Here is a 13,763-nt window from a genome sequence, read left to right on the forward strand (position 1 = left end):
TTTGGGGGTTTTTTTTTTTTTTTTTTTTTTTTTTTTTTCTTCTAGACTACCATGTTAATAGCTTCCTCCAGAAGCTTTGAACTGTGTAGTGTAAAAATATTTACTAAACATAGCTTGTTACTTCACACCTGTAAGGTAAGAGGAAAGTTCCTTGTTCCTCTTTAAGCTTTTTGCAAAGACAAAAGCATTACACTTCATCTTACTTTAACAATTAAAATAATCATTCATTTGGGTTTAGGTTTTTGAAAGCTTTCTAGCTTACACTTTTAAAATAAATCCTCATTTCACTTTCCCAGACACACAGAACCGTTTACGTTGGAAAGGACCTCTGGAGATCATCTAGTCCAAACCCCCGCTGAAGCAGGATCAACTAGAGCAGAATATAGATGCTTCTTTCACAGAATACAAGTTCAAACAATCTAAAAATCAAAGTAAATCAATATATTCATAGTTTCAAATCATTCTTTTAACAGGTCATAAGACTCTCCAAAGATGATACTCTGTAGTGTACCAGGACTGTTTTCTTGGCATGTAGCCTGTCACCAAGAGCAGGATTAGTAGCTGTTCTATATCAATCAGCTGTTAAGCCACATGAACTGAATAAGGCATAAAATGTGATTCACTGCAACCACGTATCTATTTCTATATTTTGTAGGATGATGAGAGCTAGATAAAAATTCAGGTTTTAATTTTCTAACATTCTGATACAGTATAATTCATCTGATTACAAGTCCTCTCAAAAGAGGTGCTCAAGACTAAGAAAAAAAAAAAAATCCCTAACCCCAAGTTCAGCACTACATAGATAAATGAACAAATAAATAAATCCACCAAAACAGCAGCCTCTCTGGGGTGCTCAATCCAGGTAGAGTTGAAAGGAATAAAACAAGGTTCCAGTTTGCATTATGGGATCTTCCTCCAGCATAGTAAAGTGGATGACACTAAGAAACATTTCATATATTGTATTTGTACAACAACATTTTGATCCTTCAGTACTGAGAACACAAATATTTACAACAAAGACACTGGACCAGGCAGAAAAAACAAATTCTATTTATTAACTTCTTTTCTGGGGCTCACCAATACTCGATTCAAGTAATCTTCAACAGATGTGCGACCTTAGAACACCAAGTTTTCAAGCAAACTGACAGTATCACAAAAAATTCAATCAATCTCAAACAATAGAGGAGCAATAGCACTCCAACAAGACCAAATACTTTCTTGCAAGTCTCTTAGCCCTGTCTTCTGTATTAAAACAGCATTAGGAAAGGTAAATCACATATCTAAGTACAAGCTTGGATTTCAGAGCTGTAATTCACCACTTCACACTCTAAAACAGAAAGATATTAGCACGTTATTTACTAATTCTAGATAGAAGAGGTCAACTACCAGCTCAAAGTAACTTAAAATGAACACATTATCCCTAAATGTAGGTTACTAGAGCAGCTAATCAGTCTTCTGTTATTTAAAACTCTGTTCTTGTAGCTCTCTCCCATAGCAGACTACACTGAGATTAAGTTACCCACCCAAGAAAGGATAATTCCTCTCTAGAAACTATTCTTCTTTATTATTATGTATTGCTTATAAACAAACATGCTGACTTCAAAGCCAGAGAACTCTTACTATCCTTGTAAGAAGTGCTGCTGTAAGATTTCACTTTATCACAGTACTTCAGCTTGCATATGCTGGAATATTCTTATTTATATTATCAGTGAAATGGGAGAAACTTTTTAAAGTGTGTTCCCACCAATTATGCAGAAGCTATTTTCTGCATCAAGTGAAATGCAGAAAGGACACTTGAAATTTCCTCAGTAGGTACTCTGCCATACTCATTAAAGTTTGCTTGTGCGTATAAAAATTCATAATGGATCTCAAATCAAATTTTTGGTGAAAATTATTGTTCTACATTAAGGAAAACTATTATCTAATAACACTGTTCTGGGACAAAACGTAATGTGTTACTCAGGAGAGCTCTGTAACCAACTTCTCTGGCATTTTCATGGCCACGCTTGTGTATGTGAAAGAATGTGCCACCTTCTCTAAAATGTGCATATGCAAACTTTCTGTCCCAGACTTATCTGCTACCAAGAGAATTGCCTTGCCCCATTTTGCTCCCATTCTCATTAGGAATTCATGCAAGATGAAGTAACTTTCAGTCATACTGCACACCCACTTTCAGCCTCCAAGACAAAATTGTTTATGGGAGTAAATATAAGAAATACAAAAATATTAATTCACTTATGCTAGCTTGATGTAAAATGAGGAAAAAAACAAAAAAACCCAAAGTACTACGAAGCTCCCACAAATAATTTCTCCAGTTCAATATATACTTTTTCTATATCAAGAAAACCATACAAAAACTGAAATAAATTAAAACTTTTGTCAACTTCCATTAAACTTACTATTATACTGACAGTAGCGGCTTCAGTAACCTGATAAATCAGGTATGTGGTACTATGAATATCTATTTAAATACCAAAGTCATAAGGAAAAAGGAACTGATTTACTGTAATTATTTTATTCTGTGATGGTTATTTTTCTATATGGTAACTGAAGTTATAAAGCACAGGCTGATAGAGTTTGCAAAATTCAGTACCATATAGCTTACTTAGTATGAGAGGAAAAAGGAAAAAAAAAACTTTAGAAGCCCATGGATTTGACAATACAGAGCCACCAATACAAATTCTCTTAAACCAATACAAATTAAATTATCATAAAAAACCAAAGACTTGTTGGAAAAAATAAAACCCTATGGCGCTTTCTCACAGAAGAAGCTGAATGACATCAGTCCTACCTTGATTTTATTTTTCAAAACATATATCCTGTCTAAAATTCTTCTTAGCTCCTGAAAAATTTCAAATTTGTTTCCTAAATAGTGAGGTACATTCTGGAAACAGCTAGTATATCCCTTTCCAGAAGGCCAACTGGATACAACCCAGAAGAAAGATATCGTTCATTAGTTTTGTGCATTTTTTGGCATTTCCTGTAAGAAAGTTCTGAACAATCATCCTCAGACTCACTGACATGTTTACTGCTGAGACAGTCAAGATATATAACTCAAGAAGCATTACGGTAGTTTTGGAACATTAACTTCATTTTATTGGCTTAATAAATTTGGACTTTTCAACAGCAGCTTCAGCATTTCACCTTTCTGATCTGTTAAGATGGCTTTTACACAATGTGCTTCATTCTTGTGCTGTCCTTTACATTAACAGTATTCATCCTAGCACTTTGTTATCCTCCTTACAGGGCTTTTTGACTGATGTTTTCCACTTATTTTTAAAAAGAAGTTAAAATATTGGGCAGTTGGTTTGAGTGGGTTTTTTTGGTTTGTTTTTTTACACAGCTCTTGTTCATGTTAACTTCTAGTTATATAAAGACACTTAAGTTAAATCATTAAATCACTGAAGTGCTAAGGCTTGGACAATTGGCCCAAGCCAGAGTTGACCTGTAGATGAATCCTGTATATTTTATAACTGAAAACTATTGTGCTAGTAGGTATTGTATTAAGTTATAACAACCCACTTATGCTGATGTAAAAAGTGCTAAAGCATTGAAATACTGAAGCCTGAACAACAGGCCTCAAGTCGAATCTGCTAACTTAGTATGTAATCACTAACAAAGTATGTGAGTTCACTAGTGAAAGATGAATATAATCAGTAGTATTACAGTAGAATATAATCAGTAGTGAGGATGAAATGCTGAGAGAATGTATCCAGCTTCCCTTGTTTAGCCTTGTTCAAGGCTGAGAACCCAAGTATCTGGCCTTGTTAGAAACTCCCTTTGTTTCTCCCCATGAGCCCTGGCCAGGCTTTGGGTGGAATCCAACAGGAGAATGAAACCAGAAATTTTCCGCTCAAAACAAAGGTGCCAGCTATTCTGGCCTGTCGATCTCTGGTATATAAGGCTGGGCCCGCTTGCAGTGACTTTGGCAGCTTCACCTATGGGTGGACGCACCACTCAGGATTTCCCCCTTGCCGGGACAGGCTCTGCAAACCCTCACTGTAACCGGGGCTGCCCAGCCACTGCGGGTCTGGGTGATGGTAACGTATGCAAGTGGGGATGGATCTTTCTTAATCACTGTTCTCTCTCTCATGTAACAATGATTTGATACATTAGCCCTGTATATTCCTGTTCGTTGTTTTAAGTGCACTATTCTGCTTTTTTTTACTGCATCCTTTCTGTATTACACTGTCACATTATTTGGTTATCATCAGTAAAACGCCTACTCTTTTCACTCTGGTGTCAGAGTTTAATTAGTATCCTTAATCAGCAAAACAACCACTTAACAAACCATCAAATGTATACCAGCTGATTCCCTAATACCACAGCATAGTAGTCAGAGTGTATTACCAAATTAATATTGGTTTGTATCACAGAAGCAGAGAACAGCAGAAGTAAATCAGTGAATAATAATAAATTAATTTTAAATAATCTAGTTAACTTGGCATCCTACAGAGGAAGAAACAAAACATAGTCCTTGCGCTACAGGCACCACCAGTCTTTTTGCCTCAGTTCTTGCACATCACTATTGCCAAATGCAAAACAGATTATGCAATAGTGCCTTGGCCTAACAGGCACACAGATACCATCATCTCTGGAGCCTACAATAGCTGGCCACCAATAAAAACATGCTCAGACATGGAATCATGACCAACTGATTAATTTGGCCTGATTAGGAGTCTAATTCTTCAAATGGAGGTTTATGTATAACTGCATAGGAAGTTTGACAGTTCTGCACTTACAGTAAGAAAGATGACAAATGCTAAATTTTCAACAGAATCTTATTTCAGACACATCTCAAATTTATTCTGAAAGCAAGGTACATTTGAGAATAAGATTACCATTTCAAATTTTTAACAACACTGTGCACTAGAGCCACACTTGTTCCTCTAAGTGCTCCTATACGATAACACAGGTATCAGAAGGGTCACATTCCCCCTCTTAATTCAATGTAAACAAAGCCAGTGCTCCAAATACTAGCATGCCCACACCTGGCTACATTTCAAAGAAATTACTGTTACGATGTTTCACCAATTGTTTCAGTGTTATCCCCAAGCAGTAAATTCTTAGAACAGTGGGATGGAAGGCACTGGTTGCTTCTGTCAAGTATCTCAGAGCAGCACCCTTTCAAAATTCATTATGGAATCTACCAACCAAGATTAATTCTTACTTTAACATGTTGTATGCTGTTTCATGTGGCAGTGAGCAGATTTTGAGAGCCTTGATAGTTCGGAAATGGACCACATTGCCTGAACCCCTTTAGGACATGCCTTGAGAGATAAGAGCATTAGACACTAGCACCGTCTTGGTATGTGCTGTGGAACACCTTAGGTGAAGTGGCTATCTATAGGCAGAGAAGAACAGAGTCTGGGACATCTGGTTTCATCAGTGCAGAAAGATACATATGAAGTAGATTCCTTTGCTCATTCTTAAAATGTCCTCATACAGTTCAGCAGAAAAAAGACACACCGATTGCTTTAGCTGAAACTCTAGCACCATCTTGGGGTGGAATTCCACATGTAATCCTACAAGTGTTCAGTGGATGAACTGTATTATATAGGAACTGCAATAACACAGCTGAAAATCTACTTACTCTATTGAGCAATGCAATTTTAGCAGCAAACTAGTATGTTAGAAGTTAATTAAGCTTGGATTTATGATCAAATGGACAGGTAATATGAGTAATTTCAGTAGTAAGACTGAAAAGTCTTACACATATCAGTCTTAACAAGTAACCTATATTTCCAATCTTGTTCAGACAGTATCCACCTTGCAAAAACACAAACACAGGTGAATTTCTAAACTTATACTTTTTTACTAAACTTCTAAATCTCAAAAACATTGCTTTCTGTCTTGTTACTGACAAGTTTGATTATTCAAAACTAAAATAATTTACAGACTTTCAGAATTAAGAGGCTTAAAAAAAAAAAAAAAAAAAAGATCATCACAGAAATTGCACATGAACAAACCAACCTTCTCAATTTAATTCCAGACAGGAATTAAAAAAACAACAGCAAAACTAACAAAAGAAAACCATTTAATGCTGATATTGTTTTAACTTAAAATTTAGAGAAGTAATTTCAGAATAAAATTTGTTACTTTCCTCAAAGGACTTTTACACAAATACTGCCTGGTCTTAAACAGGTAGTTTTTTTACCCAACATTTCATTAGAATGGATACCTCTACTTTGCCAGTTAATGGCAAAGTAACATTTTAAGACTTTTTTTCTACAATTCAGCAGGATAAGAATTAAGATAAAGTCTCTACTCAAGGTCAATAATAACAATTCTTCAGCATGTCTTTGAACTGCTATTTATACTCCATTCAAGTGTTTTTGAAAAAACTTCAGAACTGCAGTAAGAATAGCAATTGATTGCTACATTAAAGCACTTGTCTTAAAAGTTCTTCTCACCATCATTTTGTCTTCATTTTCTGGCAAGTTGCAACATACTTATCTTTTCTCCACTTCTGACTGCATCAAGAGCATCTGCAGCCAAAGATTCATATGAATATAGACAATCTGAGACATCAAAATGCTTGTCACAAAAAACACTGCCCTGAAAACATACATACATTAACAATTTGCGTTCTTACACATACCATACCATAGAGTATCTGTCAAAATCAGGCCTCCTCTCACAAAAGCACTTCATCCACAACATGCTTTGCCACTGCAAGACAGTTGACGCACAGCAGTCAGGAGACTGCAACTTCTCAGAGTTGTCACATTCCATAACTTGGGAAATGTTTTAGAAACACCAAGCTGTAGGCTTTTTGAAGTCAAATGTTGGGTTTCTCCACCATAAAACTGGATTTCTGTTTCAGACTAGTGTTTTACGTTACTCTCTTTAATGAGTCAAAAAAACTAATTCAAACAAAACCTAACTACCAAATAAAGTAATCCCTAAGAACGAATACTATATAAATGAAAATCCAGAAAAAATAAGATTTCAAAATATTTCACTCATTAAATGAAAGACTGACAAAACAGTGTTTACTGTTATCAAGTCAATTTTCACTTAATCTATTTTATGATTTCCTCTGCCCATCAAGCATCTTTTTGAAGTGATCACCCAATTTTAGGGCCTTTGATTACTGGCAGAGAAGGAGGAGGTAGAATGCAATTTCTCAACACATTGCTGGTTTAAGTAATTAAACATAAACATCACAATCATGGTACCTGAATCTCTGTCATTTCCTATAAAAGTTAGAAAAGTTATTAATCCTCAATATCTTTTCACCCTCTGCACATTTTTCCTCTTAAAATAGATCAGGCTGCAGAATCCTGAAGTCTTTCTTTAATTGTCGCCCTATTTTTTTTTCTTTTGTTTGTGTGTGTATACACATGTGTGTGTATATACTCTCTCTACAGACACACACAGGGTAAACATTCTAACCATTTAACTTAAATTCAGTTTTATTTAAATAGACTTAAGTTTGAACACATTAAGACTTCTTTCAATTACTCCCATTAAAGGGCTACCTCAGCCTTGCCTGTTTTGCTCCAGTGATAAGGTGGAAAGAAGGGGTTAGGCTGGAAGAGCAAGTGTTTCATATATGTGTGAGGATATTGGTATTTCTGTATCCACCTACTTCGAAAAAAGGATCACATTAAGATAGCAAAACTAAAAGCAAGCTCCAGAACTGCCCACAGGGACTACTGCCAGACCCACTGCAAGAAGAAAAAAAACCTGTAAGAACAAAGCTGCTAGTTGACATATTTATGAAGATCCTAATGAACACATCTACCTTTTTGATCAAAAAAATCTCTACAGGAAAACATTTTCAGATCATTCAGAAAACAACTTTAAAAAATTCAAGTGGCACTGGAAAAAAAGTATTTATTTGTATCTCAACAGTTTTTCTAAGTGCTCCTCACTCACACACCACTAATCATTAATTTTGGCTACAGCTGAAAGAGTATTTGTCTTTTTGTAGAGATAAAATCATGAACATTGCATGGAGCAGCTTGAATGCCTTAGCAGAAATAGTATTTTAACATTATGTTTCACAATCCAAAAACTAATGATTATTTCCATCAGATTAGCACAAACACAAAAGCGCAGAAACCAACCAACATAGGAAATGTGTTTGAAAAGAAGGAAGAAAAGATACCTTACAAGTTACTTTAAAATATGACTAGCGTCAAAGCAGGATCACTCCTCCCCCACAACTCCAGGGTAAAAAACAAAACAAAACAAAACAAAAAAAAAACCCGTGTTTCTCTCCTATGCAATACACATGTTAAACTACCTACAGAACTGCTTTATGTGACAACTTTTTTTTTTTTTTAAGGTTTAAAGGTTCCACCCTGTATTTGAAAATACATTAAAAAATTATGACCTACAATTTCATTAAGGACAACAAATGTGCAAGCTTAGTTGTCTGAGCATGCAACACAAGTCAAAAGAGCCCTGAAATAACACAAGTCTACAGGTTGTAGATTATAGGTTAATGTCAAAGAATAAAAATCTGATAGGGTGGCAGAAATCAAAGTAGGAAGTTAGTTGTTTAACCTTTCAGATCACACACCTTTTTATTCTTTCAAAACTCTAGTTAAAGGGCTTTTTCCCTTCTGTTTTAGATTATATGAACTTTCAAGTGGAGGCAGACAGGGACTATTACTAAATTGACCTCCCTTCTTTTTCTTTTCAACTAGATTTTTCTACATAATATAAATTTAGCTCTACGTGATGTGCTTTGATTTGCAGCTATGTGAAGATGCATAAAGAAAGGAACTTCAACAGTATTCCTTTGGTCTATGTATAAGACTACTACTTCTTGCTGTTCATAAAATGAGTATACAAAAAATGTCATATCCTTAAGAAAGACATTACTTCTTGCAATTATTCCTTCATATTTGCTTCATATTTAAATTAACTTTTAGGGTAGTCAGAGTGCCAAACTCAATATTCTGTAACTATGAGAGCAAAGCAAATTACGAACAAAATTATATTTTGCATCACTTTGTTAGAATAATAAGTAATGGGAAAATGGTAATTCAGAAGTCTCCCAATTAGTCAGTTAGCACTTTAGTAACTGAACAAATGCTCAAGCAGCTTCACAAATGGTAAACCAGTATAGGAAGGCAATGCTGCTGGAGGTGGTGGTGGGACCACATTAATCAACCCCTCTTCCTTCATTATTCTTGGCCACATACCTTCCTCACTCTTGCTGGCACAAGCGTCTGTGCTACAAATCTGACCAGGAAACCTCTCTAGGTTAACATTTCCTCCACCCCAATCTCAAGAAACTGATTCACTTTCCCAATCCTGTTCTCCACACAACCACACAAATGCTTGTGCAAGCACAAACTGTGACTAGGAAGCTGTATGGAGCAATAATGCAACCAGGCTGCATAGGCAGGGTAGAGTTTCTTCTTGCACCATCAACAGATCAGAGTATTTGTAGTTCTATAAACTAAAAGACAGACTTTCTCATTTCTGCTGGCTGAAAAATCTCCCTGAAGAGCTTTCATTGACCTGTGCTACAGATTATTTTTTCTTTTTAAACATTTCCTTTAATAGTCTTTCTCCATTCTTCCCTGAGCTATATGGTATCTGCTGCCTCTGGTATCTTCCTTCAACCTGATGACTTCACCTCTCCTCACCTTCACCAGTCAGTCCACTTCCACTCAGTGATGTAATCTGGAAAGTAAACATTTGCTACTATACATTACATTTTATTCAGCAATTCTGGATTACATGTACAGCACACACAAAGCAAGATGGATTTCTGCCCAAATATTCCACTCCTTGCTGCTCGCACACAACACAAAGTAAATACAGAAATTTAAGAAATACCTTTATACAAAGCTTTGTGGTAATTTCAACACAAACTGGTGCATTGCAACTGTCCCTGACAAGAATAGGTGAGGGCTTACAGAAAGGAAAGCATGATAGTACAGAATCTTTTGTGAAATCCTCCTGCCATACCAAGATTTCATAATTTCCTAAACAAAAATAAAGAACTCTCAGAGAACTCTGGTCGAACTTGCATTTTAAGAAGCCACAAATTATAAGAATCACAAGCTAAATATATTTAACACAAAGAAGAGCATAAAGTCTTAAGAATCTATTAAATAGTCCAAACTTACTTCATCAGAAGCAGAGCGAAGACACTGTACAGCAGCCTGTTTTTTCATTTCCTCTAGTGTTAGATCAGAGCACTTTTTCTTACTCTTTCCCCATTTCTTGTAAGCTCCCTTTTCCCAGCCCAGGAAGATGTCATTCTCCTAAAATCAAAATAAAGAAATTACATTATTTAAAATACATTAATATCCCAGTACTATAGCAGAACAGGACTACAGATAACATACTGTTCAAAATAAAACCAACCTCATCCTATCTACTAAAAACTACTTTTTGCCAAATGAAAGACTAGTTTGATTACAGAAAACTTGCACTTACTATTCAGAATAGCACGCATATTTTTCACGGGACAGAAGCTATTCACATTTCACTGCAATATTTTCCAATTGCAAAGCATATCCATAAAGATCATTTTATGGCCAACTTAGGGTTGAGTGTGTTACTGTAATTTACACAAAATATGTTAGAGATTTTCACTGATCTCTGAAACAATAAGGATGAAAAGCAAGTAGTTCAGAATTAGGATCAAGCTTAATAGAAAGCTAAACAAACCAAAAGAAGAAAACGCAATGATAGATCCCAAAGCCTCACAGTCTCACAATGAACATCATTATGACTAGAGATAGCAGTGACTATCTTAAAATGAAACTGAACTAATTTCAGAAGAAAATTAAACACTGTGAGGGAGGGACAGGAGGGAGAGGGACATGCAGGGTTGGGTTCCCATACATATAAGAACAATAAAATGAAAGAACAACATTATTGTATTATGTATCTGAAGACATGTAAACATCTGTTTGATATCACTTTACAGAATTTATAAAATTATCATCAGATTTGATGCTTTTCAACATACCTGTTTCAACCTTTTCAACATATTCATTACCACTTCTAATGAAATCCAGGCTAAGCCCTACAGTCATTTAAAACAGCTCACAGTTCCTCATGGCTTCAAAATGAAGTAAAACCAAGTTGTCAGTGAAACTAGTTGTGTCTGTGCAATCAAAGAATAAGTTGGGAAAAAAAGGAGGTGGAGAGTGACCAATCATCTCCAGAAGTAGCCACTGAAATGGCTGCTGTTCATGATTTTACATGACTGAGTCCTTCAGGAAAGAGTAGAGCAATTTATTGAATTTATTTCTTAAAGTCTTATTTGATCACCAGAAATGAAGAAATGGATTTAGTTCTGAGCAAACAAAAGGCTACCAGTCACTCTGTTTTTCCTTAAACTTGTGCAAGATGCCAGTGATTCATTTAGAACAAGAAATTTGACCAGGATACTGTTGTGTTATTAGAAGGGCTAACAGAAAGAAATAACAGGGAAAGAAAAGAAAAAATTATCAGAAAATAGATTCAATAGACTGTGCATATATACATTCCATATTTACAAAATAAGTTCATAAACCTTTTCCAAAACTGTAGTTTATATATTTCTTTATATACAATGAGCCTGTAAAGCACTCCAACTCCTCTCAATATTCACATGAAAGTATACAAACTGCTGAGACCCAGGCACACCAGCAAATGTGCCCTGGGTTAATTTAATTCATTCTGCTTTTAGGTGAGAAGTTAAGGCAACATCTACACTAGGAAAACATTACCAAAATGCTATATATTAAAGTACTTTGTTTTATCTACACCAACAAAGCTTTGCTTTATACTGGTACATTAAAGCTCACCTCTGCAAAAGCAGCTTTACTAGCCACACATGCTTGCAGTCAACAGAGCAGTAAGAACCTTCATGCTTACAGAAATTTATAAAGCTTTTCACTCAGTTCTCCCTCCACACACATAATCTGAAAGATAATCTGATACCTGTCTACAAAACTTTAATAGTTTTCAATTTTTAAAAATTTAATCCTTGCAACCAATACCCAATTTTTTATACAGGGGAAAGGGAGGCTAAATGGAATTCTCTCTCAGGCCCCCACGCCAGAGCTTCATGTATCACAGTCTCATCCCTCCTTCCACAGTAAGCATAGTGTTTGGTGCACTCTGGGAACAACTCATCTTGTAGGATGCAGCAACTGAGGACAGAGCTCCAGTAGAATCCTCTCCTTTCTACCTCTTTATACAATATACAGAAAAATTGTTTCTGAACATATGGTTTTCAGTCACACCTGACTGCGAGGGCTTCACACCACCATTTTAGGTTTTATAGGAAAAAGCCTGTTGAAAACTTGGAGGTTTGAATTTTTTTTCCTGGACAAACTTGCTGGTTTTTTAGACTCAGATTTTACAAGATTAGCTAACACCATGGATTACAGCTATTCCACACAAAATTTTGAAATTTAAAATCCTCATGTAAATTACAATATTTATCAGCACTATGTTGATATAGCTTAAACTGATGACCTTGCACTTTCTTCATACAAATCAAACACCACACCCATAAAACACTGCAAAACAGGGAAGAAAAATCCTTACACATAATTCTTGAGTTATAATCTATCAGAACCACTCTAAATCAATTTTTTAAAAAAGAAAGAAAGAAAAAAATCATTACAATAGAATGGCTAAAGACAATGTCATATACCCTGAGTGAGTTTGTAGAACCTGAGGTGTGACACAGAAACCATGTGGAATTCTCCTTTTATGACAACTAAATTGACCTCCCTTCTTTTTCTTTTCAACTAGATTTTTCTACATAATATAAATTTAGCTCTACGTGATGTGCTTTGATTTGCAGCTATGTGAAGATGCATAAAGAAAGGAACTTCAACAGTATTCCTTTGGTCTATGTATAAGACTACTACTTCTTGCTGTTCATAAAATGAGTATACAAAAAATGTCATATCCTTAAGAAAGACATTACTTCTTGCAATTATTCCTTCATATTTGCTTCATATTTAAATTAACTTTTAGGGTAGTCAGAGTGCCAAACTCAATATTCTGTAACTATGAGAGCAAAGCAAATTACGAACAAAATTATATTTTGCATCACTTTGTTAGAATAATAAGTAATGGGAAAATGGTAATTCAGAAGTCTCCCAATTAGTCAGTTAGCACTTTAGTAACTGAACAAATGCTCAAGCAGCTTCACAAATGGTAAACCAGTATAGGAAGGCAATGCTGCTGGAGGTGGTGGTGGGACCACATTAATCAACCCCTCTTCCTTCATTATTCTTGGCCACATACCTTCCTCACTCTTGCTGGCACAAGCGTCTGTGCTACAAATCTGACCAGGAAACCTCTCTAGGTTAACATTTCCTCCACCTCAATCTCAAGAAACTGATTCACTTTCCCAATCCTGTTCTCCACACAACCACACAAATGCTTGTGCAAGCACAAACTGTGACTAGGAAGCTGTATGGAGCAATAATGCAACCAGGCTGCATAGGCAGGGTAGAGTTTCTTCTTGCACCATCAACAGATCAGAGTATTTGTAGTTCTATAAACTAAAAGACAGACTTTCTCATTTCTGCTGGCTGAAAAATCTCCCTGAAGAGCTTTCATTGACCTGTGCTACAGATTATTTTTTCTTTTTAAACATTTCCTTTAATAGTCTTTCTCCATTCTTCCCTGAGCTATATGGTATCTGCTGCCTCTGGTATCTTCCTTCAACCTGATGACTTCACCTCTCCTCACCTTCACCAGTCAGTCCACTTCCACTCAGTGATGTAATCTGGAAAGTAAACATTTGCTACTATACATTACATTTTATTCAGCAA

General features: G+C 35.6%; 1 protein-coding gene across 2 annotated transcripts in view; it reads right to left on the minus strand.

The window, feature by feature from the left end:
• Nucleotides 1-13,763, minus strand: part of KIAA0232 (KIAA0232 ortholog) — a 48,450-nt gene that overhangs the window by 21,750 nt on the left and 12,937 nt on the right. For both annotated transcript variants that reach the window (XM_026846585.1, XM_026846586.1), the window contains exon 2: nucleotides 10,098-10,235. In XM_026846585.1, the coding sequence (XP_026702386.1) occupies nucleotides 10,098-10,235 (138 nt within the window). The remainder of the gene's footprint in view (nucleotides 1-10,097; nucleotides 10,236-13,763) is intronic.

This window comes from Athene cunicularia, assembly GCF_003259725.1.
Source record: "Athene cunicularia isolate RWA chromosome 4 unlocalized genomic scaffold, athCun1 chr4_part1, whole genome shotgun sequence".
NCBI classification, from domain to species: Eukaryota; Metazoa; Chordata; class Aves; order Strigiformes; family Strigidae; genus Athene; species Athene cunicularia.